Here is a 25,829-nt window from a genome sequence, read left to right on the forward strand (position 1 = left end):
CCAGGAAATGACTTGAGACTTTACTCTGAGGTTGAGCAGAAAGGTGATGTGATCTTGTTTGTGTGTTATGTAGAGAATAGCTTGTAGGGAGCAGTGGGCAGGGTCATGAGAGGGATACCTTTTAGGAGGCCGTTACAGTTGTCCAGGAAGAAATGTTGACTTGGACTGGGGTTGTAATAGTGGAAGTAATAAGAAGGGTGTGATTCTGGAGGTATTTTCAAAATAGAGCTGACATCATTTGTTGATACTTTGGATGTAGTGTGTAAGAGAAAGAGTTAAGGATGATTGCTAGATTTTGACACATTGAGGAGTAAGATTTGTTATTTATTGAGGTGGATACTTCTGGAAGTCATGTTTGGAGTAAAAGTCAAATGCTTGTTTTTGGACCTGTTAACCTTTGAGACCTTTGTGACCTCTAGGTAGTGGTATGGAACAGGCACTTATATTATTCTGGAATTTAGGGGGAAACATAAGACTGGAGTTATAAATTTATGGTTCACCAGCATGTAGATAGTATTTAAGATTTTAGATAAAATGAAATCATAAGAGGGGAGGCATAAAGAGGAAGATTCACTGAAGATTGAAACCAGGGACACTTGAAAAAATTGGAAGTTGGTCAATGAAGAGAATTCAGTAGGGAGTTTGGGAAAGGAAAGCCAAGTGATGGGGGTCTGGAAGCCACATGAAGAATGTGTTTTTAAAAGTAACACATGGTTACTGTCAAATGTTGTCTTTAATGAAATAAGATGAGAGCCAAGAAATGACCTCTAGGCTTGGCAACACAGAGGAAGCAGGTGAACTTGTTAGGAAAAGCTTCACTGGCATGGCAGGCCTGAAAGACACATTGGAGTAGACGCTTAAGTGGGTCAGACAGCTGAGGACAAATTTCAGGCCCAGATGATTTCCTGGTGATTATATCAAATAGTTGTTTGGAATTGTTCTGTAAAAGGGAACAGAGAAATGGAACTATAGCTGGAAGAAGACATTTAATAGGATTATTATTGACCAAAGAGACATTTTGATAGCAGGGCTTCATTTTAAGAAGAGAATAAATGTAGGAGATCTAGCTCACTAGTTAAGAATTGGGATTTGCGGTTAGATAGCTAGGACTTAAATTTGACCCAACTGCTGTATCGTTTTGTAACCTGAAGGGAAGTTACTCAGATTCTCTGAATTTGGTTTCATCACCTATAATTAATACTGAAATTGATATCTCATAAGGATGAAATGTGCTCATGCTTGTAAAGAACACCTTATACTTTTTGGTATCTCTCTTTGGGTCTTAGAGAGAATAATATGGTTTGGCCTATTGTCGTTCAAACAGTGGGATGAAGAGTCTCCATACTAATATCAAGGAAGATTTCTGTTTAATCCACTGATATGTATCTATACTAATTATCTGTCTGTCTAAGCTACATATTTTGCTTTCCCTTTATTAACCCAGGAGAATAGGGGATATGTTAGCTTAAAATTGACAAGGAGCAGTTTTTGGATGGTTTGCTGGCAGTGTGGATGGGTGGAGGAAGGAGGATTTAACTTCAACCACCAGAAGGTGGTAGTTATTCACAGAAAAGTGCACTCTCATTTCATACTGGCATGTTTAGGTTCCACCTAGATTGAACTGGCAAACATTAAATACTGACTTGAAACATTTCATATTGGTTGCGGGTTGAGTTAGTTCATTACATAAACAGGTTACTGTTGTCTTCATTTCTTCCATAGTGCTTTATTTTTATTGGTTGTTTGAATAGAATTAATACACTTTTAGAGCTGCCAAAAACAAATGCTTGTTGGGCTATGATCAGACACTTTATCTTTGGCAGGCTCTTGAAGACTTGCTCGATTCTCATGCTTGTCTTGTTTACTTAAGTTCTTAGAAGTTTCAAATAATAAAAACTTTCAGCTGATTAATTTCAGCAAAACTGTGATTAAGTCTTTATCTATAGAATGGCATAAACATTATTTCTGTCCTTAAAACCAGTCTTAAAAACAACAAAGGTGAGTATTTTTATATTTTATTCTTAAATCTAATTTTTAGACTTAATTATCCTAACCTAGTGAGGTTAAATAAATTCTGGCCTTTCTAGTACCTTAATAAAACTAATTAATAGCATAAATAAAATAAACAAATAGTAAAGATTGTATAATTAAGATAGTTTAAAGAAGGCCTAGGTTTCATACCCTGTGAAGTATGGTGAGTAACAGAGCTGTGTATAGCTTCCATTTCCCCTGTGTCTTCTCTTTGGGGCAGATGGCTTCTCTGACCATGAAGATTTCAACCAAAAGGAAAATTTTTGTATGTGTTTGGTTTTGTTCTTTGAGAAGATTTGGGATATGATCAGAAATTACTTTCTACTAACACATGAGGGAGTGAGGGGATTTCAACTTTCTTTTTATGGTGGTAGATGTTTTTGGTGTACTGTTTTACTCTTATTTTCCTTTCTATTTCAGAGTCTGATAAAGAAGAGAAACCACAAAGTACTGTCATACCCAAGGAAGTGACACCAGCCCTGTGCTCACTAATGAGCAGCTATGGCAGTCTCTCAGGGTCAGAGAGTGAGCCAGAAGGTAAGTCATGGCATCAATTGTTGCATGTGGGTTTGTATTGTTTTGTTGCTTTTACCTGTGATACATGCTGTGCATCAGTAGCATTCATTCATGTCTATGTATTTGAGGAAAGATCTGTCATGCACATTCTTTATTTGATATTGAAATTCCTATTTCATTTGATTCAGAAGTAGAGTTAACATGGGATAAAAGAAAGAAATGGGGAAATACATTGCTATTCTGGGAGAAAAGGGCAAACATAATATAGTGAAAGACTGGGAAGAGAGACTATTGACTAATGTAATTGAAGAAAATTCTAAAAGATATAGCAGAGAAAGGTAATTTCTTCTCCATACTCTCCAAGTTTAGCAGCTTTGGTAGGTGAAAAGAGATCCTTTATGAAAGAGAGAATGATGGACTTTCTTCAATATATATGTAGGACATTGCTCTTCATAGAGCAGATTTACATAAATTATCTCTTTGGGGAACATAGCAACCCTATACTTGGCAGTTGCAACCTTCTTTAAAGGTTGAAAGAAATGGCATACTTTCAGGAGTCTTTCTGAGACATCAGCAATATTCAGGAGACATGTCTTACCCTTAAAGATGATGGTGAGCCAGTTTAATCACTATAGCATCACTCGTAGGGCCACTTCAGAAGAGCTGTGAGTAGGCTGTTGTTCTGTTGCAGTGTTGTAATTCTTAACCCAATGTTCATATCAATAATCCAGCATGCGCTTAGTGAATAAGCCCGTGTCCTGCTGTTCTGGAAACTGGACTCTGCATGGTAATTTTATTTAGGGTTTACCAACCATGAGAGAATGCATGCATGTGTATCTCAGGACAAGATAAATAATTACAATAGGAGCTCTACTGAAGATAAGAATATAGGGTCTAACAGTGAATAGAACGAAAGGAAGATTTTAATGTGATTGGATGAAGATGGCAGCATTTTTAATGTTGGCTAGGCTAGAGATAATGTTTGTGTAGTCGGAAGATGGTAACAGGATTTTTCTATTTCTTTTTAAAATGGGCTCTGGCTTACTATGGTAACTGGTTAAAAACTACTTGGATTTTGAAATATAAACTACTTTGGCTTTATCAGATGGTTGCCTCTTCTTGTTTTTTTTTTTTTTTAAGAAAAACAGTATTTATTTCTTTACTCTTATTTCCAGTACACTGATATGAAGATGGAGTTATTCTTTAAACACATATTATATTTCATGCTTATCAGTTGTATTTATGACAGGTGATAGCAAAGAAGGCTGTTACCAAATTACTGAATCCAGTAAAAACAAGCTGTGTGAATGCTTTCTTCTCTTTCTTCTAAGATAAACATTTAATACTTTTATACTCATGTCTTCATATTAGGCTGCCACCATTTTTTAATTAGAAGGAAGAAAAGAAACTGCAAGAGATCTTTGAGGTTCCACCCCTTCATTTCATAGAACCTTAAGCTTAGAGAGAGAATAAGTGTGTGCCCTGGCTGGTGTGGCTCAGTGGGTTGAGCATGGGCCTGAGAACCAAAGGGTCGCAGGTTCGATGCCCAGGTTAGGGCACATACCTGGGTTACAGGCCAGGTCCCCCGTAGGGGGCATGCAAGAGGCAACCACACATTGATGTTTCCCTCTCTCTCTCTCCCTCCCTTCCCCTCTGTCTAAAAAGAAATAAAATCTTTAAAATAAGTAAATTTTTTAAAAAAGAATAAGTGTGCAAAGCAAGTATGTGGCTGAGCTGAGCAGGTATAAAACTTAGTTTGACTTAAAAGTGTGAAGAAGTCAGCTATAATATGTTGCCTTTCATTAATAGCCTTTATCTGTGTGGCATTTGATGTCTTCCTGCATAGGAATGCATAGCTTTTTCTTTCCAAAATTAAATTTATTGGCATGACATTGGTGAATAATATATAGATTTCAAGTGTACATTTCTATGATACATGATCTGCATATTGCATTGGGTGTCCACCACCCAAAGTCAAATCATCTTCCATTATTATATATTTGACCCCCTTTGTCACCACCCCACCCTCTTCCCTCTGGTAATGACCATACTGTGGTTTGTCTTTGAGTTTTAGTTTTATATCCCACATCAGTGAAATCAGATGGTTCTTAGTTTTGTCTGACTAACTTATTTTGTTTAGCATAATATTCTCAAGGTCCATTCATGTTGTCACAAATGGCAGTATTTCATCTTTTCTTATGGCTACGTGGTATTCCACTGTATATATGAACCACATATTCTTTATCCAAACCTCTATCGAAGGACAGTGGTTGTCTCCATTTCTTTTTTTTTTTAAAGATTTTATTTTTTATCTTTAGAGGGGAAGGGAGGGAGAGAGGGAGAGAAACATCAATGTATGGTTGCCTTTCATGTGTCCCCTGCTGGGACCTGGCCTGCAGGGAACCTGCCTGCGACCCCAGTATGTGCCCTGACTGGGAATTGAACCACGATTGTCTGGTTTGCAGGCCCGCACTCAATCCACTGAGCTACACCAGCCAGGGCTTGTCTCCATTTCTATTGATAATAGTTATACTAACAGTTGTGAGGTGGTATCTCATTGTAGTTTTAATCTGCATTTCCCTAATAGCTAGTGAAATTGAGCATCTTTTCATGGATATGTGGGCTGTTCATATGTCTTCTTAGAAGTGTCTGTTCAGGTCCTTTGCTCATTTTTTTAATTGGATTGTTTGCTTGGTGTTGAGTTGTATAAATTCTCTATATATTTTGGTTATTAATCCCTTGTTGGAGTTTTTGTTTGCAGGTATCATCTCCCATTAAATTGGTTGCTTTTGTGTTTTGTTGTCGGTTTCTTTGCTGTGCGGAAGCTTTTTATTTTGGTGTAGTCCCATTCATTCATTTTTGCCTTTACTTCCTTTGCCTTTGGAGTCAAACCTGTAAAATTTTCTCTGCTACCCAAGTCCATAAGTTTAGTACCTATGTTTCCTATGTAATTTATTGCTTTAGATCTTATATTTAGGTGTTTGATCCATTTTGAATTAATTTTTGTACATGAGGACAAACTGTAATCTAGTCATTATTTTGCATGTGGCTTTTCAATTTTCCCAGCACTGTCTATTATAAAGGCTTTCTTTTTCCATCGTGTGCTTTTGGCTCCTTTGTCAAAAATTATTTGCCCGTGTATATGTGGTTTATTTCTGGGCTCAATTCTGCTCCATTGGTCTGTGTGTCTCTCTGTCTCTTCCCCCACCATACCATGCTGTTTTGATTATTGTAGCTCTGTAGTATAACTTGAAATCAGGCAGTGAATTCAAATTATACTGGCTTTATTTCTTTTTAATCTGGATTGCTTTGGCTATTTGGGGTTGTTTGTGGTTCCATACAAATCTGATTTTTTGTTCTTATTTATTTAAAAAATGACATTGGTGATTTGGAGGAGATTGCATTAAGTTTGTATATTGTTTCAGGTAATATGGCCATTTTAACTGTGTTGATTCTTCCAATTCATGAACACAGAATACATTTCCTTTTCATTGTGTCTTTTTCCATCTCTTTTAATAATGCTTTGAAGTTTTCAGTATCTTAAGTTTATTCCTAGGTGTTTTATTCTTTTGGTTGCAATTGAAATTTTTTTTTTTAGTTTTTTTTCTGAAACTTTATTGTTAGTAAACAGAAAAGCAGTGGGTTTTGTACATTGGTTTTGTACACTTATTTACTGTATTGTTTCTAATACAGTTTTTTTGTGGAGTCTAGGGTTTTCTGTATACAAAATCATGTCATCTGCAAAAGTGATATTTTTATTTCTTCACTCCCAATTTGGATGCCTTTTATATCTTTCTCTTGCCTTATTGCTCTGGCTAATACGTGCAGTACTATGTTGAATAAGAGAGGTAAGAGTGAGTATGCTTGTCTTTTTCCTGGTTTTAGAGGAAAAGCTTTCAGTTTTCCACCATTGAGTATGATGTTGGCTGAGGGTTTTTCATATATATGGCCTTTATTATATTGAAGTACATTCCTTCTATACCCATTTCATTGAGTGTTTTAATCATCAGTGGATGTTGTATCTTATCAACTGCTTTTTCTGCATCTATTGATAAGATATGATTTTTATCTTTTGTTTTTCCTTTTTTGATTATATTTTATTGATTATAATATTAAAATTGTACCAATTTTCCCCCTTTTGTTACCTTCCATTAAGCACCCCACAGTCCCTCAGGCAATCCACACACCATTGTTCATGTCCATGGGTCATGACTTTGTAAGTCCTTTGGCTACTCCATTTCCTATACTGTACTTTATTTTACATCCCCATGGCTATTAGGTAACTACCTATTTGTTCTTAATCCCCTCACCTCTTCATCCATTCTTCCCAACCACCTTCCATGTGGTCACCTTCCATATGGTCACCAATCCATAATTCTGTCTCTGTTCTTGTTTGCTTAGTTTATTTTTAGATTCAATTGTTGATAGGTATATGTTTGTTGCCATTTTATTGTTCATAGTTTTGATCTTCTTTTTCTTAAATAGGTCCCTTTAACATTTTGTACAATAATGGTTCGGTGATGCTGAACTCCTTTAGTATTTTCTTGTCTGGGAAGGTCTCTAACTGCCCTTTGATTCTAAATGACAACTTTGCTGGATAGAGTCATCTTGGCTGTAGGTACCTGCTTATCATGATTTTGAGTGTGTCGTGCCAATCCCTTCTAGCCTGCAAAATTTCTTTTTGAGAAATCAGATGCCGGTCTTAGAAAAACTCACCTGTAGGTAATTAACTACTTTCCTCTTGCTGCCTTTAAAGTTCTCTCTTATTTTAACCTTTGGCATTTTAATTATGTTGTATCTTGGAGTGGGCTTCTTTGCATCCATCTTGTTTGGGACTCTCTGTGCCTCCTGGACTTGCATGTATATTTCCTTCATCAAATTAAGGAAGTTTTCTTTCATTATTTTTTCAAATAGATTTTCAATTTCTTGTTCTTTCTGTTCTTCTTTGGCACCCCTATGATGCAAATGTTGGAATGCTTAAAGTTGTCCCAGAGGCTCCTTACACTATCCTCATGATTTTGGGTTCATTTTTCTTGTTTTTTCTGTTGGTTGTTTTTTGTTTCTTTATGTTCCATATCATTGCTTTTATTCTTAGCATTATCCATTCTACTGTTGATTTCCTGTAGATTGTTCTTTATTTCCATTAGCATATCCTTTATTTCTGCCTGAGTCTTTTTTATGTTGTTGAGGTCCTCACTAAGTTCCTTGAGCATTCTTACAACCAGTGTTTTGAATTCTTCATCTGATGGATTGCTCTTCTCCATTTTGTTTAGTTCTTTTTCCAAAGTTTTGATCTGTTCTTTCATCTGGGTCATGTTTGTCGTCTTATTTTAGAAGCCTCCTTGTGTTTGTTTCTATGTATTAGGTAAAACTGCTTTGACTCTGTGTCTTGGTAGTGTGGCCTAATGTAGTAGGTGTCCTGTAGGGTTCAGTGAAACAGCCTCCCCTATCACCTAAGCTGGGAACTTAAGTTGTGCCCTCTGTGTGGGCTGAGTACACCCTTTTCTTGTAGGTGAACCTTGATTGCTGTTGGCAAATCAGTGGGAAGGATTTACCCAGGCCAGTGAGCTTCGAGGACTGGCTATGACTACTGATCATCCACCTCCACCCTCTGTGCAGGATCAGCTCTGCAGGGGCAGGGTGTAGGGTGGTCATGTTCCATTGTGGTCTGTACCTGTCCACTGGGTGCACAGGCTCTGGGGTTGCCCAGGTGGTGCAGGCCAGGGTCAGCCACCACTTGTATTCTGCCCAGGGCCACCCAGCATGAGCTACAAAGTAGTCTGTAGATGGCTGCTACTTGTGCTGGGCTCGGAGGTTCCCAGGTGAAGCCAAACTGGTCCAAAGCTGGCTGCTGCTAGTGCCGGTCTTGGGGTTGCTTAGCCAAAAAGTACATGGGGCTGGGAAGTCACTGAGGCTGGCTGTTGCTTGTTTGAGAAAATTTAGGAAGGTGTGAAGCCTGAGCTGAAACTACCCATTCATATGAAAAGGCCCCTTTTAACAGCTTGGGTGGGCTGTAAGTTGGGTGGTGCAGAACCTTAGGGATTTACCAGGATAGAGCAAACTGTGTGAGCCAGATTGATGGAGTCTCAGATATGGCCCCTTCTTTCAGTTCTGTGGCTCTGCCTGCCTTTCTGTCTGGGGGAAGGCTGTCCCCCAGCTCTTGCCCTGACGCCAAACACTTCAGTTCCTCCTTTTATGCCACTGGTACCTTTCAAACTGCTACCCCAGTGCTGGATCTCAGCACTGGGAGTGAATGTAAGTCAAGGTGCAGAGTCTTTATGAGGAACCAATTGGTAATCCAGTGGTTCCTTCACCAACTAAAACCCTGCTGGTTTTTATAGCCAGAAGTTATGGGGGTTTATCTTCTTGATACTGGAGCCCTGAGCTGAGGGGCCTGGTGTTGGGTTGGGATCCCTCACTCCTAAGATTCCCTACCAAGTTTTTATCTACCACATGTGGCTGTGAGACCAACCGGTTCTAGGTCTCCACATCTCTGCATCTCCTACCATTGTGGATGGATGTGGTTTCTTTAGTTGTATAGTTGTTGGTCTTCCATTCAACTCAATTTCTGACAGCTCTGAGTGATGATTTTTCTGTAGTTTAGTTGCAGTTTTGATGTGGTTGTGTGAGAAGGCAAACTGTGTTTACCTCTGCTGCCATCTATCAGTCTGTAGAGGGTTTTGTGTGTGTGTGTGTGTGTGTGTGTGTGTGTATGTGTGTATGTGTGTGTGTTATCCTTGCCAGATTTTGATATCTTGCAGGTTCAGTCTCCAGTCGGGGTGTGTGCATGGACCAGTCAGTGTTTCTCTTTCACATTGATGTTTCTCCCTTCCCTCTCTCTAAAAAATAAATAAAATCTTTTAAAAAAATGTAATGTCAGGTTATTTATCTGGGATTTCTATTGCTTCTTGAGATAGGTCTATAATGATGAAAAACCTCCCTCTTATTACTGCTTTTGCTGCATCCCAGAGGTTTTGATACATTGTATTGTCATTCTCATTCATCTCTGTAGATCTTTTGACATCACCTTTTTTTTCTTTGATCCAGTAATTTATATTAGTATATTGTCCCACCTTCACATATTTGTAGACTTCTTTACTTCCTTTTTGGAGTTGATTTCTAATTTCAAAGCACTGTGGTCAGAGAATATGCTTGAATTTGTTGAGCCTTTTTCTGTGACCCAGCATATATGGTCTAGTCTTGAGAATGTTTCGTATACCCTGGAAAGAACATATAAGCTGATGATCAGGGACGAAAGGCTCCTAAATGTCAATTAGGTCCATGTGGTCTACTGATTCATTTAAGGCTGATTTTTTTTAAAGGTTTTATTTATTTATTTATAGAGAAAGGAGAAGAGAGGGAGAAAAACATTGACTAGCCATCTCTCACACATACCCTACTGGTGACCAAATCTACAACCTAGGCATGTGCCCTGACCGAGAATCGAACTGGTGATCTTTTTTGCCTTGCAGGATGATGCCCAATCAAGTGAGACACAGTGGTCAGGGTTTGAGGCTGATATTCATTGATTTTCTGTTTTGATGATCTGCCTACAGCTGTCAATGGACTATTTAGGTCTCCAACTTTTCTCCCTTTGGCTTTCTGATTATGAGCATATTTATTGAAAAGTACTATGTCTTCTTGATGTAGCGTCTCTTTATCATTACAAAATGTCATTCTTTGTCTATTGTTATCTTTGTTGTCTTGAAATCTACTTTGTAAGATATAAGTATGGCTACAGGTCACTAGAAAATTTGTAGCTTTCAATATTCTGGGCTATGGAAAGGGTATTGACACAGAGGGACTTTGGAATAAATAAATGAGGGAAATAAAGTGGGCCTTCTCTGAATCATTAACAGCATTTAGAAGGCTGGTTATTTAGGTGTATTCTAAATGGAGAGGAGCAGTCTAAATCTCACAGATGTTAACAATTATATCTTTACAGTTAAGATCTATCTCAATTTAGGGATTAAAACAAAAGTGTATAGTGGATCTTAAACATGAGTAGTGATTTTCTGGTATTAAACAAGGAAAGGGTGCCTCAAGAAAGAAGTAAAAGAAGAGACTATGCCTGGTTCTGGGGCTGTCAGAATCATTAAGATATATAGGGGTGGGCAAAAGTAAGTTTACAGTGGTGAGTGTGCAAACAGAGTTTGTTCTGGTATTATTACTTATTATTTATTGTATTATTTTCCATACAACTGTAAACCTCCCTTGGCCCCACCCTGCACAAAGCAAAGCAAATATCAATGAGTAGCATTTTCTTTTTTTAAATGTATTTTATTGCTTATGCCATTCTAGTTGTCCCATTTGTTCTCCCTCTTATTCCCCTCTTCCCTGCACCCTGCCTTTCACCATCATTTCCCCTCCCACTTAGTTCATGTCTGTGGGTCGTGCATACAAATTCTGTGGCTCCTCCATTTCCCATACTATTCCTAACCTCCCCCTGTCTATTTTATAGCTACATTTGTGCTTCTTATTCCATGTACATTTTCCCCCATTATCCCTCTCCCGCTCCCCACTGATGACCCTCCATGTGATCTCCATTTCTGTGATGCTATGTCCTGGTTGTTTGCATAGTTTGTTTTTATTTTTCTTCTTTAGGTTCAGTGGTTGATAGTTGTGAGTTTGTTGTCATTTTACTGTTCATATTTTTCTTCCTCTTCTTTTTCTTAGATAAGTCCCTTTAACATTTCATATAGTAAGGCCTTGGTGATGATGAACTCTTTGAACTTGACCTTATCTGGGAAGCACTTTTCTGCCCTTCCATTCTAAATGATAGTTTTGCTGGATGGAGCATCTTGGATGTAGGTCCTTGCCTTTCATGACTTACAATACTTCTTTCCAGCCCCTTGTCTGCAAGGTGTCTTTTGAGAAATCAGCTGACAGTCTTAGGGGAACTCCTTTGTAGGTAACTGTCTCCTTTTCTCTTGTTGCTTTTAAGATTCTCTCCTTATTTTTAATCTTGGCTAATGTAATTACGGTGTTCCTTGGTGTGTTCCTCCTTGGGTCCAACTTTGGGACTCTCTGAGCTTTCTGGACTCCCTGAAAGTCTATTTCCTTTGCTAGATTGGGGAAATTTTCCTTCATTGTTTTTTCAAATAAGTGTTCAGTTTCTTGCTCTTCTCCTTCTGGCACCCCTATGAATCAGATGTTGGAAGGTTTGAAGTTGTCCCACAGGTTCCTAAGCCTTTCCTCATATTTTTGATTTCTTGTTTTTTCATTGTGTTCTGGTTGAATGTTTATTTCTTCCTTCTGGTCCAAACTGTTGATTTGAGTCCTGGTTTCCTTCTCTTCAGTGTTGCTTCCCTGTGTGTTTTCCTTTACTTCACCTTGTATAGCTTTCACTTTTTCCTCTATTTTGCAACTGAATGCAACCATTTCTGTGAGCATCCTGATTATCAGTGTTTTATATTCTGCATCTGATAGATTGTCTGTCTCCTCATCGCTTAGTTTTTTTTCTGGAGTTTTGACATGTTCTTTCATTTGGGCCATATTTCTTTGTCTCAGCACACCTGTTATGTTGTAAGGGGTGGAAGCTTGGGTATTCACCATGGCAGGGCAGCCCTCTTTGCTCCATTGTGGTGCTATATGTGGGGGAGGTGTGAGAGAGGGAACAGTGCCACTTGTTTGGCTCTCGCCCCACTTTCCGTTACTTCCCTCACTTCCCACAGGTGAATTGTGCCCTTTCAGTTGCTGGTTCCCAGGTGGGTGGGTTTATGTACTTTCTAGGATCTCGTGGGCCTTTCCAATAGACTCTTGTGAGGCTGGGAGTATCTTCCACCTTAAAAACCCAAGGAACTGTCACAGCATTTTACAGCCAGGTGTTTTCAGTCTTTATTTTCCTGTGCTGAAACCCAGGGTTTCATGGTCTGTCTCGGTGCCTAGTTGTTCCTCGCAGTTTATCCACATGAGAATGTGGGACCATGTGGTCCACTGGCCTCCACCTCTTATCACCCGGTCCATCACCTTGCTATGCATCCTCTCTGCTTTGCTCCACCCCTCCCACTGGTCTGGATGAATGTTTCTTGACCTCTTTTTTGTCAGACTTCCATACAGTTTGATTTTCTGGCAGTTTTAGTTGTTTTCTGCTTTTAGATTGGTTGTTATCCTTCTTCTGGTTGTTAGAGGAAATTAAGCATTTCTACGTAAGCCTCCATCTTGGCCAGAACTCTCTTCAGATTTTCTATTTTTTCTTGAGTCATTATTTTTAAAGATTTTATCTATTTATTTTGCAGAGAGGAAGGGAGGGAGAAATAGGGAGGGAAACATCAACATGTGGTTGCCTCTCACATGCCCCCTGCTGGGGACCTGGCCCACAGCCTAGTCAGGTGCCCTATATTGGGAATCAGATCAGCAGCCTTTTGGTTCACAGGCTGGCACTCAATCCACTGAGCCACACCATCCAGGCTTTGAGTAATTTTTTGTGAATGGTGTCTTTCAAAAGAAATTTTTTTGTTTTATCTAAGTTGTCTATTTTATTGGTATAAAGTTGTTTATAATATTTTCTTATAGCATCTGTAGGATAAGTAGTGATGTTCCTTCTTTGATTCATCATTATTAATTGGTATTTTTTAAATCTTGATCAGTCTTGCTAAGTATTTATTAATTTCAGTAATCTTGCTAAGGAAATAACTTCTGGGTTTGTTGATTTTTCTCTATTGTGTATTTCTAATCCATTGATTTTCAGTCTTGTTATTTCTTACCTTCTCACTGTCTACCTCATTATACTGGAAGCTTATATCATTAAGTTTGGATTTTTCTTTATTTCTAATATGAATACTCAAAGCTGTAAATTTGCTTTCATGCATTGCTTTAGTTGTATTGCGTAAATTTGACATATTATGGTTTTATCATTATTTCAAAATATTTTTCTGATTTCGCTTGTGATTTGTTCTTTAACTTGTGAGCTATTTAGAAGTATGCTGTTTAACTCTATTATGTTCAGAGAATATCTTCTACATGCTTTCAGTTTTTTCTGTTTAATTGAGACTTGTTTTATAGCCCAATACAGGGTGAATGTTTTCATGAATTTGATGACTCAAACATCCTTTGTCAGTCTGAGTTGATTGTTAGTGATACTCACTCAGGTCTTCTATATTCCTGTTCATTTTCTAATTGTTCTTCAATCATTGAGAATACAGTGTTCAAGTCTCCAACCTTAATAATAGACTTCTCCTTCAGTTTTGTGAGATTTTGTTGAATATGTATATATTTTTTTAATCCTCACTCGAGGATATATCCACTGATTCCAGCAAGGGAGGTGGGGAAGAGAGAGGGAGAGATAAGTGAGAGGAATAGCCATCCGTTCCCTCCCCAAAGTGCCCTGAGTGGGGACTTATCCAGCATGTGCCCTGACTAGGAATTGAGCTGCATGACCATTCTGTTTCTGGAAAGGTGCTCCAACCAACTGAGCCACACAAGCCAAGGCGCTGCGTGTATATTGACACTCTGTTAATAGCTGTTACTGTTCTGTATTCTTGACAAATTGATTTCTGTATCATTATGAACTGTCTCTCTTTGTCCCTGGTGATAGTCCCTGTTCTGAACTCTTCTTTGTTATAGCCATTGGTATTGATATAGCCATCCAGTTTTTTAATGATTGGTGTATGCTTGATGTCTTCTTCCATCCTTTACTTTTAACCTGTGACTTGATATGGGCAGTCTTTGCTTTGCACTGTTCCTTGGTTTAAGATTTGCACTCTTCCTTGGTTTGCACTGTTCCTAAGATTTAATCTCAGTTCAAATTGTGTAAAGCAAGGACTACCTATCATTTGAAGGTTGGTGTTCTTTTCTCTTTTTTTGTAGACATCATGTACTTGTTACTCTTTTACCCCAAATCTGATCTCAACTAGGGTGTTTAAACTGTTTATATATAATTATTGATAATGGTTTGTTTCTTTTTGTCTCATTTGTTTTTGTTCTATTTTTTTCTTACTGCCTTTGGATTAATTCTGTTTTTTTAGGGCAGTGCAAATACCAATTTATGAGTTATACCTATTTAAAAAACTTATAAACAAGAAAAAAATGTCTTTTGTGTATCCACAAATGACTGTTTCTGACACTCTTCATTCTTCATTTGTGTAGATCCAAGTTTCCCTCTGGTATCCTTCATAGGGATCACTTCACAGGGATCATTCACTTTCTGTAGCTCTTCGAGGTAATCTCCTCAAGTCTTGGCAATAATAACTCACAGTTTTAAAAAATACTGTAATACATTGTAAATGCCTAGATTTTATTAATAAGAAGCCAGTATTATGGCTGGGGGAAATTATTATGGGTTTGTTGTTATTATTTTTTAGAAGGGTAACCTGGTTTTTTGTTTTCAATTTTTGAATTTGTTTCTTACACATATTTAGAAGCTCCCATTAAAACTGAAGCAGATGTTCTGGCGGAAGACCAGATTCCTCATGGCGATACTCCTAAAAGATCAAGTCAAGATGTTAAAGCAACTGTTGGAACTTTCTCAGAAGCCAAATTTAAGAGTCAAAAGAAAAGTTTCAAAAAGACAAATCCTAACAGGAAAAAAGATTATCACAACTGTCATCCATTATTTGAACCAAGAACACATCATCCATATCTCCTGGAAATGGTAAATGATTTTTTTCTTCACATTCTAATATTTGTGTTCTTTTCACATCGTGGAGATAGAGCCACTGAGTTTGTGCGTGTGTATTTTAAGGTAACCACAAGACAAAAAGGTCTTTGAAAAGTCATCTGTGTATCTTAATTCTGAGGCTGCATTTGGCCTCTAGCTTATGTTCAGTAAATACAGAACTATAATTTTCAAAACCACTTAGAATAAAAGAATCTTGGTTTAACAGATTGGTTACAAAGTATGTATTTAGGTATAACGACCTAAAAGTATGTATTTAGGTATAAAGTAAATTGCATTAAAAAAATATTTACCTTATATAAGGGCAAATCATCTTTCCACTGAACGTTTTTATATGATGTTTCCAAACTACATTGATAACATCAGAATATAAATTGAGGTCACTTTATATTTTTGACAAATGGCACCCTGACTGGTACGGCTCAGTTGGGCATCATCTGACAAACCAAAAGGTCTCCATTGAAAGCACAGTAAAATTTTCATCGAAAAGTTTACTAAAGTTTTCATCGAAAGCACAGTAAAATACAATTGGCAGGCTCAAAGGAGAAAAGGGTTTTTATATATTTATTTTGTGCATTATCGGCTTTATTCTCAGTGTGGTATGCTAAAAAATTTGTTATCTTTAAATTATAAAGAGGAACCAATGCATCTGTTGATTCTAAGTAATGGACATGAAGCTATTAAAAAAAAAAATCCAAGGCTTTCATGTCTAAGAGTGATAGAAATAAAAACATTCCAGATTTTTTAGTGGAGTTGTAAAACTACTGATGTTCTATGAAAAGTCTGGTTTTGCCTTGTCAGATAAGTGCTTGTGCTGTAGCTAAAGTGTTCTGTGGCTACCCTCTGTGAGGGTTATATGTAGACACAGTTGTTTGTGATTAAAATTGATCTGAAATGTGCTTTTCTGCTTTGTAAATTTCAATGCTTTATAAAGTAAATTGCATTAAAAAATATTTACCTTATATAAGGGCAAATCATCTTTCCACTGAACGTTTTTATATGATGTTTCCAAACTACATTGATAACATCAGCATATAAATTGAGGTCACTTTATATTTTTGACAAATGGCACCCTGACTGGTACGGCTCAGTTGGGCATCATCTGACAAACCAAAAGGTCTCCAGTTCGACTCAGTCAGGGCACTTGCCTGGGCTGTGGGCCAGGTCCCTGGTTGCAGGATGTGTGAGAGGCAACCAGTGGATGTTTCCCTTTCTCCCTCCCTCCCCCCTCTCTAAAAATAAATAAATAAGATCTTTAAAAAAAAAAGTATTGCACATGTGACTCCTTGGTTATGTACTTATTCTAAGTACTAGGGTTTTTAGCTTTCTTTTTATTACAATAAGCACAATGATAGGAAGTTATAAAAGTCCAGGAATATTGAGATTTTTAACTGCTAGTTTCATTACTATCATTACTGTATCTACTTATCAATTTCTATACTATTTATAGATTTGGTTTTGGTAGGGTCCTCTTTGACATGGTTTTTAGATTAAAGAACAGCAGACTTTTAATCCTATTTTTCTTGTCCCTTGTTAGGTATTCCTAGAGAGGGCTCCAAGTTTTAAATTAAAAGGAAATATTCTTGCATATTTTTTAGCAAAATAATTAGTAAATATAATATATATCTTTATTGATCTGTGTTTTCATTTGAGGAAGGGACACATAATATTTTAGATTGTATTTGTCGGATATATTTTATTTACTACCTAATCTTTGTATTTATTGTTTTTTAGCTTTTAGCTCCAGACATTCGACATGAAAGAAATGTGATTTTGCAGTGTGTTCAGTACATCATCAAAAAAGACTTTTTTGGACTTAATGATAATTCTACAAAAACTGAAGTTGTGTAGGTGTGTAATGTTTTACTCATAACTGAAGCATGTAAAATAATGCCATCCTCGCATTAGTGGAGGAAAACTTATTTTTAAACTGGATTAGTAATTAAATTGTAAGCTTCATATGATATTATGTTAGATTTTTCAAGTCTTTCTTTTGAATTTATGCAAATAAATACATAACTGATTTTTTAGACTATATCTGTTATTATTGGGATCGAGCATAATATTTACTGGCAGAATTCTTCTTTTTGTTTGTATATGTTTGTGTGTATTGCTGTCATGTAAGGAAATGGGCTCTTGAACCAGTTAAGAATTGAAGATACTTGTTTAGTAGTGATGAAAAAAGCTTTAAAAATGTTTCATTCAGCTGAGCAATGCTATAGATTAGAGAGACATACAGTTACTTTATTTTTAATGCAGGAAAGGAAGAATCGTTGTTCAGGAAATATTTTAAAAGTAAACCAGTTTAAATGAATATAATTAGAAGGTCTTGAAATTTAAACTTTCTTTGTTTATTTCAAAGAACATTTTGAAATTCACCTATTGCTTCAGTAGCTCAAATATTGAACATTGGAAATATTAATAGTGATACAGCCTCTGTGTGTGCTTAGATTCAATTAAAGTGCTTGTTTTTGGTATGATTCAGAATTGGACCTTTTTTATTTCCTTGTGAGAAAGTATATAAAGTATAGTACTTGATGAGGTTCAACTGATTTCTTATAGCAGAAAGTTTGTGAAATAGTTACCTTAGTTTTAGGCTTAGTTAAAGTTCATCCTATGAAGATAATTGAATCCTTTTTAAATGTTTTAAATAAAAGCTACTGAGCTTTTTTTTTGTCTTTTATAATACAGAGGCTTTAATTTTATGTTCTAGTCACTTGTGCTTGCTAGAGCTGGAGTCCCACTCTCTTGACATACAGCTAAAAGGGGCTAGGTTTTTAAAAATTAGTCTGTGTTTATAGTTGAAAAATGAATTTTATCTGACATTGTGGTTATCAAAGTCCATGGATATCTTGCCTGCAAGAAGGGAGACAAGAAAGCTGATCATAGCTCTCAGCCCTCTTGTTGCTTTTCTATGTCTGTAAGATCCTACCTGTTCCTAACCCTGGACACCTGTTGTGCAGCACTGCATTATAGACCTGAGGTGAAAATTCATGTTTAGGTCAGTGTTTCCCAACCTTTTAACCACATAAGACCTTTTTATTATGTTTCACTCTGTTTCTTCAGTGAGACTCATATTTTGGAAACTAATCTGTTTGGTGTATTAATTCAGTTCGTGTAATACTGTTGAGTGCTTACTCATGTGCCACCATTGTGCATAGATTATAAAGATATAAAAATGAAGCCCTGGCTGGTGTAGCTCAGTGGATTGAGTGCAGGCCTCTGAATCAGAGAATCACGGTTCAATTCCCAGTCAGGGCACATGCCTGGGTTGCAAGCCAATTCCCTGCAGGCCAGTTCCCAGCAGGGGACGCACGAGAAGCAACCATACATTGATGTTTCTCTCCCTCTCTCCTTCCCCTCTAAAGATAAATTAAAAAAAAAAAGATATAAAAATGAATAAGGCCTTGCCTGACCTCAGAAATTCAGTTTAACTTTTGTATTATTCAAAGATGTGATTCCTAACTCAATTCATGTCATCAGGATGAAGTAACCAGTATTATAAATTGATACTCTAAAATATGACTTACCAGTAGTAGTCTGCAGTTTATCACTGGCTAGCATGCAAATTGCAGAGGCCTCATCTTCATAAATGAGTGCAGACTCCTAGGCCACTTTAACAGACCACCGTATCACCAGAGATACTGACAGTCATCACTGTAAGATGCATTGTGCAAAGTTCTATTTTCAGCATTTTTGTCTTCTAATAAATGAAGGACTGCTTTGGCTGTGTCCGACAGTCTTTAGCTGGGGGTAACAGTTGTTATTTGTTTCTAATAGATAATTTCAGATTCAGTTGCCTTTATATTTAACTCAAGATTTACTTAAATATGTTTAAAATTTTCAACCAGATAGAATATAACTTGTGTGGTATCTAGTGTATGGAATATATACTCAGTATTTGTAAATATTCTATGAGTTTTTTGTAGTTTTGTATTTTTGACTACAAAGTTTTTTGGATTTAGCTTAATTGTTCAAACCTTCTATATTCTTACCTAAGTGTCCACTTAAGTTGATTTCTGAGATTTGAAAGCATGTGAAACTGTTGGTGACTTGTGCGTTTTATAACTGAAATGTTCTTTTTTTGTCCTCAATATACTCTGCATTGACATTTTTTTCTATTAATGTAGTCAAAACAGCTTCTGGGAGTTCAGGTTTAGAGTCTGTGTAATTTAACCCCTTGATATTCATTGAAATTATTGAATTGTTTGGACTATTTCTGCAATCTTGTTTTGTATTTTTCTCCATATTGTGCTTGTTTTTAGCTAGCTTTTAATTGGTATGAGTGGTGTTTTTATTTCTTCTTGTTTTTCCTTGGTGCTTTGGAACTGGTTAAACTGCTATTCTTTTAGTGGTCATCCTTTTTCTCTGTTTAGTCTCCCAGTTAAGTCATCAGCCTTAACATCATTTCACTTTCCCACCTGGGCCTCTTCTTCTGCTCAGGTAATCTTGTGAAATTTGTTTCAGATTATTTGCTGTGATCTTGATTTGTGTGTTTTAACATTATGCGTATGGTTACCTTTCTTTCTCACCTCTTTTTCTCTTATCCCACAGTTACTTTTTTGGTTTACTGCAACATATCTTCAAGTAAGTAAATGTTTACACCTTAAAAAAACTGGGGGGGGGGTTTAGGGTCTTAGGTTCAAAATAATTTCCCCTCAGATTTTAAATTGTAACATGATTGTTTGCTAGCATCCAATATTGCTGATTAAAAGTCAGACACTAATATGACTCTCTCTGTTTATTGGTAAAAAACTTTCTTTTTTCCTTATGAAAAATTTTTAGGACTTTTGTGCTTGGAGTTCTAAAATTTCAGGGTGCCTAGGTGTATGGGTATGTGGGACATTTGTCATTTATTCTACTGACCCCATTGTTTTTTACCTTGAAGAATTCTACCATTCTTGGATTAAGGGCAGTTTTTAAATGATTAAAATTTTTTTTTAACCATTTTATATGCTTCGTTTTTCTGGCACTTTTATCAAGTGAATATGGGACCTCCTGACTTGATCCTCTGTCAGTTAACTTTTATTTTGTCTTGATCTTTTTTCTTTGTTCTGAAAGATTTCTTTGTCTTCCAGATCATTAGTCCTTGTCAGGTGTGTCTATTATGTTATTATTTAGCTTTTAAGTTTAGTAATTTGCTTTTAAATAGTCAAGATAGCTGCCTTGTTCTAAGTTTTTAAAATAAACGTAGTACCCTTACATTGCTGAGGATACTGATTAGATTTTTCAGATTTTTTTTCCTAGTCCTTGAATTACTTGTTTTTTTCCCCCATTGATTGTGAGTCTTCTGTTTGTTCAATTTACTAATTACCTGTATTGCTATTTGTTGTTCTTAAAAGATCATTCTTACATGTGAAAGAGATTCACTTGATGAATGTATTGGTAGTTGGTGTATATTTTTCCCACATTTGTATGAGCCTTTCTTTCTTCAAAAGACATTTACTTTGAGAAAAGGCAGCTTGTTCACACAAACCTTTTGTAATAATACCCACATGGGTAGTGGGCAGAAGAGCTAGGTTCTTGTCCTATCCTCCAATCTCTTTGCCAAAGTGCTGTATTCTGATGGTGGAGCTCTTCTTCCCTGGGCAGAACTAGCTCCCACTCCCACCAACCACATGGTTTAGGAAGTGAGCAAGGTTAGGACCAACTGTCACGACTGGAGGCCTCCAACTTTTCATGGCTGCTGACTCTGAGCTTGGAGTATCCCTGCAATTGGTTTTACCTCTCTGCGATTGTTGTCCCTGGGCCTGGTTTGAGCTAAGGGTTTCCTCTTTTGTTTCTTGTAAGATTGCACAACCCTACCTCCAAAGGAGGTTGGGATGTGGCCTAAGAATTTGCCTTTCTAATGAGTTTCCAAGTAATTTTCATGAAGTTTGTCTGAGGGACCACATTTTGAGAACCACTCTAAGGAACTTAAGAGGAGTTTGTCAAAACCACTGATATCCTAATATCACCCTTAATCTTATATTCCTTCACTGTTGTAACTCTTCAGTTCTTTAAAGTATATCATTTCAAGGAATTTGAAGCAGAGGTCAGAAGTAGTCTGGACTCATAACTGAATATCTTCATTCATTTTATTCCTCAGTTTTTAAAGTAAGCTTCTTTGTTTAATTTTTTTCTGACTTTTTAAAAAGCATTTTATTTTGGAAATTTTCAAACATATGCAAAAGTTTAGAGAGTAATGAAGTAACATTCCCTAGTGTAATGTAATAACTGAGCATCATACAGCTTCAATAATTTATTGATCTGTGGCCAGTCTTGTTTTCATATATTACTTACCCATTCCTCTTCACCCTCCCCACCCACCTGAGGTTATTTTGAAGCAAATACCCAGTCATCATTTTATTCCTATATATTCCAGTATCTATCTCAAGAAGGTAAGGACTTCAACTATCTAATAAGACAGTTTCTATAACTTTTTAAGATAACATAATAATAAGATCATTCTGTGTATTCCACCTGTGCCTTGTTTTGTGTATCAAAATTACCATATTGGAAAATTATATTTTGGACATCTTTTTTTATTGTATTTACTATAGTTATTAATTTTTCTCATTAAAAATAAACATTTAAGCCCTGAGTGGTGTGGCGCAATTGGCTGCATGTCACTCCTCAAACTGAAATGTCCCTGGTTCAATTCCTGCTCAGGGTACATGCCTGGGTTGCGGGCCAGGTCCCCAGGGTTGGGGGTCTGGGAGAGGCAGCCAATTGGTATTTCTCTCACATATCCATGTGTCTTTCTTTCTCTCTTTCTCCTGTCTTTCTAAAAATAAATATATAAATACAATCTTTTTTTTTTTTAATTAATTAAATTTATTTATTTTTTTGAATTGATTATGCTGTTACAGTTGTTCTATTCCCCCCTCCATTTCCCTCCACCCTGCCCCCCCAACCCCACCATTACCCCCCTTTAGTTTATGTCCATGTGTCTCAAGTCCTTTAGGTTCTATATTTCCCAAACTATTCTCGCCCCCCCATCTATTTTCTATCTACTGTCTATGCTACCTGTTTTCTGTACCTTCTCCCCCATCTCCTCCTCCCATTCCCCTGTTGCTAACCCTCCTTGAGATCTTCATTTCTATGTTTCCACTCCTGCTCTAGCTGTCCTTTTAGTTTGCTTTCGTTTTAGGTGTGGTTGTTAATAACTGTGGGTTTGTTGTCCTTTCACTGTTCATGTTTCTTTATCTTCTTTTTCTTAGATAAGTCCCTTTAACATTTCATATAATAAGGGCTTGGTGATGATGAACTCCTTGAATTTGGTCTTATCTGAGAAGCACCTTATCTGTCCTTCCGTTCTAAATGAAAGTTTTGCTGGGTAGAGCAATCTTGGTTGTAGGTTTTTAGATTTCATGACTTGGAATATTTCTTTCCAGCCCCTTCTTGCCTGTAAGGTCTCTTTTGAGAAATCTGCTGACAGCCTGATGGGGACTCCTTTGTAGGTGATTGTCCCCTTAGCTCTTGCTGCTTCCAGGATTCTTTCCTTCATTTTAATTTTGGCTAATGTAATTATAATATGCCTTGGTGTGTTTCTTCTTGAGTCCAACTTTTTTGGTACTCTCTGGGCTTCTTGGATTTCTTGGAAGTGTATTTCCTTTGCCAGATTGGGGAAATTTTCTTTTATTATTTGTTCAAATAGTTTTTCCACTGGTGGTTGTGTCTTTCCCCCTTCTGGTACCCCTATAATTCGGATATTGGAGCGTTTAAAGATGTCCTGGAGGTTCCTAAGACTCTCCTCATTTCTTTGAATTCTTGCTCCTTGACTCTTTTCTGCTTGTCCATTATTTGCTTTCTTCTGGACCATTGCATTGATTTGAGTCCCAGTTTCCTTTTCATCTCTATGGGATTCCTGTGGAATTCCATTCATTTCCCTTAATTTAGCCTCCATATGTTTCTCTAATTTGTGGCTGTAATCCACCAAATCTGTGAGGAAGGTGATGACCAGTGTTTTAAACTGTGCGTCTGAGAGTTTTGCTATTTCTTCGTCATTTAGATTTATCTCTGGGGCTTTGAGTTCTGCCTGCGACATTTTTGGTCTGTTCTGGCCCTTTAAGTGGGACAAGCGGCGCCTTGGAGTCCCAGGTCGCTGGGTTGTGACGCTGTATGTGGGGGCGTGGTCAGAGCGGGAAATGGCGCCCCGCTGCCGCCACCGCCGCCGCAGCTGCCGCCGCCGGGCTGGTCCAACCGCTCACTCCCTCACTCGCGCGCAACCAGGCAACCACAGTCAACTCGTTGCCACCGCCTCCCCACTGTGTCGCTCCCCCGGTGGGCTGCTCGGCGGCTCACCAGGTCCAATCCTGGGTTTGGAACCCGGGTGACTGGATTCGTGCGCCGGATTCCGCACCGGTCCGACCGAGCCCTCCTTTGTAAGTCCTCACCGGACACTGGTTTCGCCCCTTACCGGTCAGGCTGAAGAATTTGTTGTTAGCAGACTTCCGAAAAGTTCAGTTTTCCGTGTTCTGGTTGTGTTTTGTGATGCTAATATTTAGTTGTCCCTAAACTTGGTTGTGTGAGGAGGCAGGCACATCCAGCTAAACCTCCATCTTGGCGGAAGTCCTCTAAATACAATCTTTTTAAAATAGACATTGGAATTATGAAATGGACAATGTATTTTAATTAAATGTGAAGATGCTGCTGATAAGTATTGTGGAGCTCGCTGCTGCTGCTGCTAGGTGTTCAGAACATTCTCAGGTGAGGGGAGAGAGCCCTGTTGATGGAGCAGGGCCTGGCAGTTTCTCTAGTGATGGTTTTTAACCTCCACAGCCCACACTCTGAGTTAGTATTTGAAAGTTGCTTTGTTCATGTCCTTTGTCCAGTAACTATTTGTCCAGGCTAAAACTGATTGAATGATTGCTTGGAGGGGTTGAGCCATTTCAACTGTGGTGGAAGCAGGAGCTTCAGAGGGCAGACTTGCTCCAAGACAGTCTCCTGTTGGCATGGCCAACTGGGAGGCTTCTTAGGAGTGGCATTGGGAACAAATGATTATTTCTCCCTCAAAACTGGGAGAAAGCAAATTGAATGCATGGAGTAATAAAGAAGACATATTCAGGATGTACTCAGAAGACCCCAAATTGAAATTCTGTTCATTGTAGTTGTTGCCACAGTTTGTGCCCTGCAGCGCAGCACATGCTCTGACACACTGGTTGTGGCTGTTTGGAACACCTTCTGGGTCTTCTCATGAGAACAACAGAGGTCTTCTATTGATCTTCGGGACCCAGGAGGCTTCAAGAAGTCTACACACCCAGTAAAATCTGCGTCATCACTTCAGGACCTTTGTAAGGTTCCGTGAAGTTTGCCACATTCCAGTTCCTGGAAGTCTTCATTTCTGGTTACTGGCAAGTGTGTCATCATTTCCAGGGCCAAGTGGTTGCAGTTTAGTGTATATATGTTTTTCGGATTATTTGTATGTTTTTATTTAATTTTATTTAATTTGTAAATCTAAACTGTAGGCTTTATTTGGATTTCACCTTTTTTTTTTTTTATGAATGTCCTTTTTGATGATTCATGAAATCCAGGATACCACATTACATTCAGTCACTGTGTCTCTTAATTACCTTATTTTTATTTATTTATTTAAGATTTTATTTATTTATATTTAGAGGGGAAGGAGAGAGGGAGAGAAACATCAATGTATGGTTGCCTCTAGTGCATCCCCTGCAGGGAACTGACCTGCAGGGAACCTGCCTGCAACCCAGGCATGTGCCCTGACTGGGAATGGAACCGCGATCCTCTGGTTCACAGGCCCGTGTTAGTTTTTTATTTTTAGTGACAAAAGTAATGTATGCTTATTGTAAAAATTTCAAAAAATCCAGTAGTATGTAAAATAAAAACATGAAGTTTGTTTTGTTCTCTTCCTTTCTCATCATATTCTCCAAAGACAACACTGTTAAAACAGTTTGGCATGTATTTCTGGATTGAAAAAAAAATATATTTTATTGATTATTCTATTACAGTTTCCCCCTTTTCCCCCTTTCCCCCCCCTTTCACCCTGTACACCCCCTCCCACCCACATTCCCTTCTTTAGTTCATGTCCATGTGTCATACAAGTTTTTTAGCGTCTACATTTTCCATACTATTCTTACCCTCCCCCTGTCTATTTTCTACCTACCATCTATGCTACTTATTCACTGTACCTTTTCCCCCTCTCTGCTCCTCCCACTCCCCTGTTACTAACCTTCCATGTGATCTCCATTTCTGTGGTTCTGTTCCTGTTCTAGTTGTTTGCTTAGTTTTTGTTTTTGTTTTAGGTGTGGTTGTTAATCATTGTGAGTTTGCTGTCATTTTACTGTACATGTTTTTCGTCTTTTTCTTAGATAAGTTCCTTTAACATTTCATATAATAGGGGCTTGGTGACGATGAACTCCTTGAACTTGACCTTATCAGAGAAGCACTTTATCTGCCCTTCCATTCTAAATGAAAGCTTTGCTGGATAGAGCAATCTTGGATGTAGGTCTTTGGATTTCATGACTTGGAATACTTCTTTCCAGCCACTTCTTGCTTGTAAAGTCTCTTTTGAGAAATCAGCCGACAGTCTGATGGGTACTGACAGTCTTATGAGTACCCATAAGATTGTCAGCTGATTTCTCTAAAGAGATCTTACAGGCAAGAAGTTACCTTTGTAGGTAACTGCCTCCTTTTGTCTTGCTGCTTTTAAGATTCTCTTCTT

The 25,829-nt window shown here is 37.7% G+C and overlaps 1 protein-coding gene across 2 annotated transcripts in view; it reads left to right on the forward strand.

Annotated features, from left to right (window-relative positions):
* NUFIP1 (nuclear FMR1 interacting protein 1) overlaps positions 1-22,172 on the forward strand; it is a 59,449-nt gene extending 37,277 nt beyond the window's left edge. Inside the window, exons 8-11 of one of the 2 annotated variants that reach the window (XM_037155083.2) lie at positions 2,452-2,568; positions 14,907-15,139; positions 16,898-17,014; positions 19,718-22,172. In XM_037155083.2, the coding sequence (XP_037010978.2) occupies positions 2,452-2,568; positions 14,907-15,139; positions 16,898-17,014 (467 nt within the window). In that variant the 3' untranslated portion in view covers positions 19,718-22,172. Of the gene's footprint in view, positions 1-2,451; positions 2,569-14,906; positions 15,140-16,897; positions 19,032-19,717 lie in introns of those variants that run through there. The other variant, XM_037155082.2, reaches the window with a different exon arrangement.
* The last annotated feature ends 3,657 nt before the right edge of the window (positions 22,173-25,829 follow it).

The sequence above is a fragment of the Artibeus jamaicensis genome, unplaced genomic scaffold, assembly GCF_021234435.1.
Source record: "Artibeus jamaicensis isolate MK-2021 breed Jamaican fruit bat unplaced genomic scaffold, CSHL_Jam_final contig_414, whole genome shotgun sequence".
NCBI classification, from domain to species: domain Eukaryota; kingdom Metazoa; phylum Chordata; class Mammalia; order Chiroptera; family Phyllostomidae; genus Artibeus; species Artibeus jamaicensis.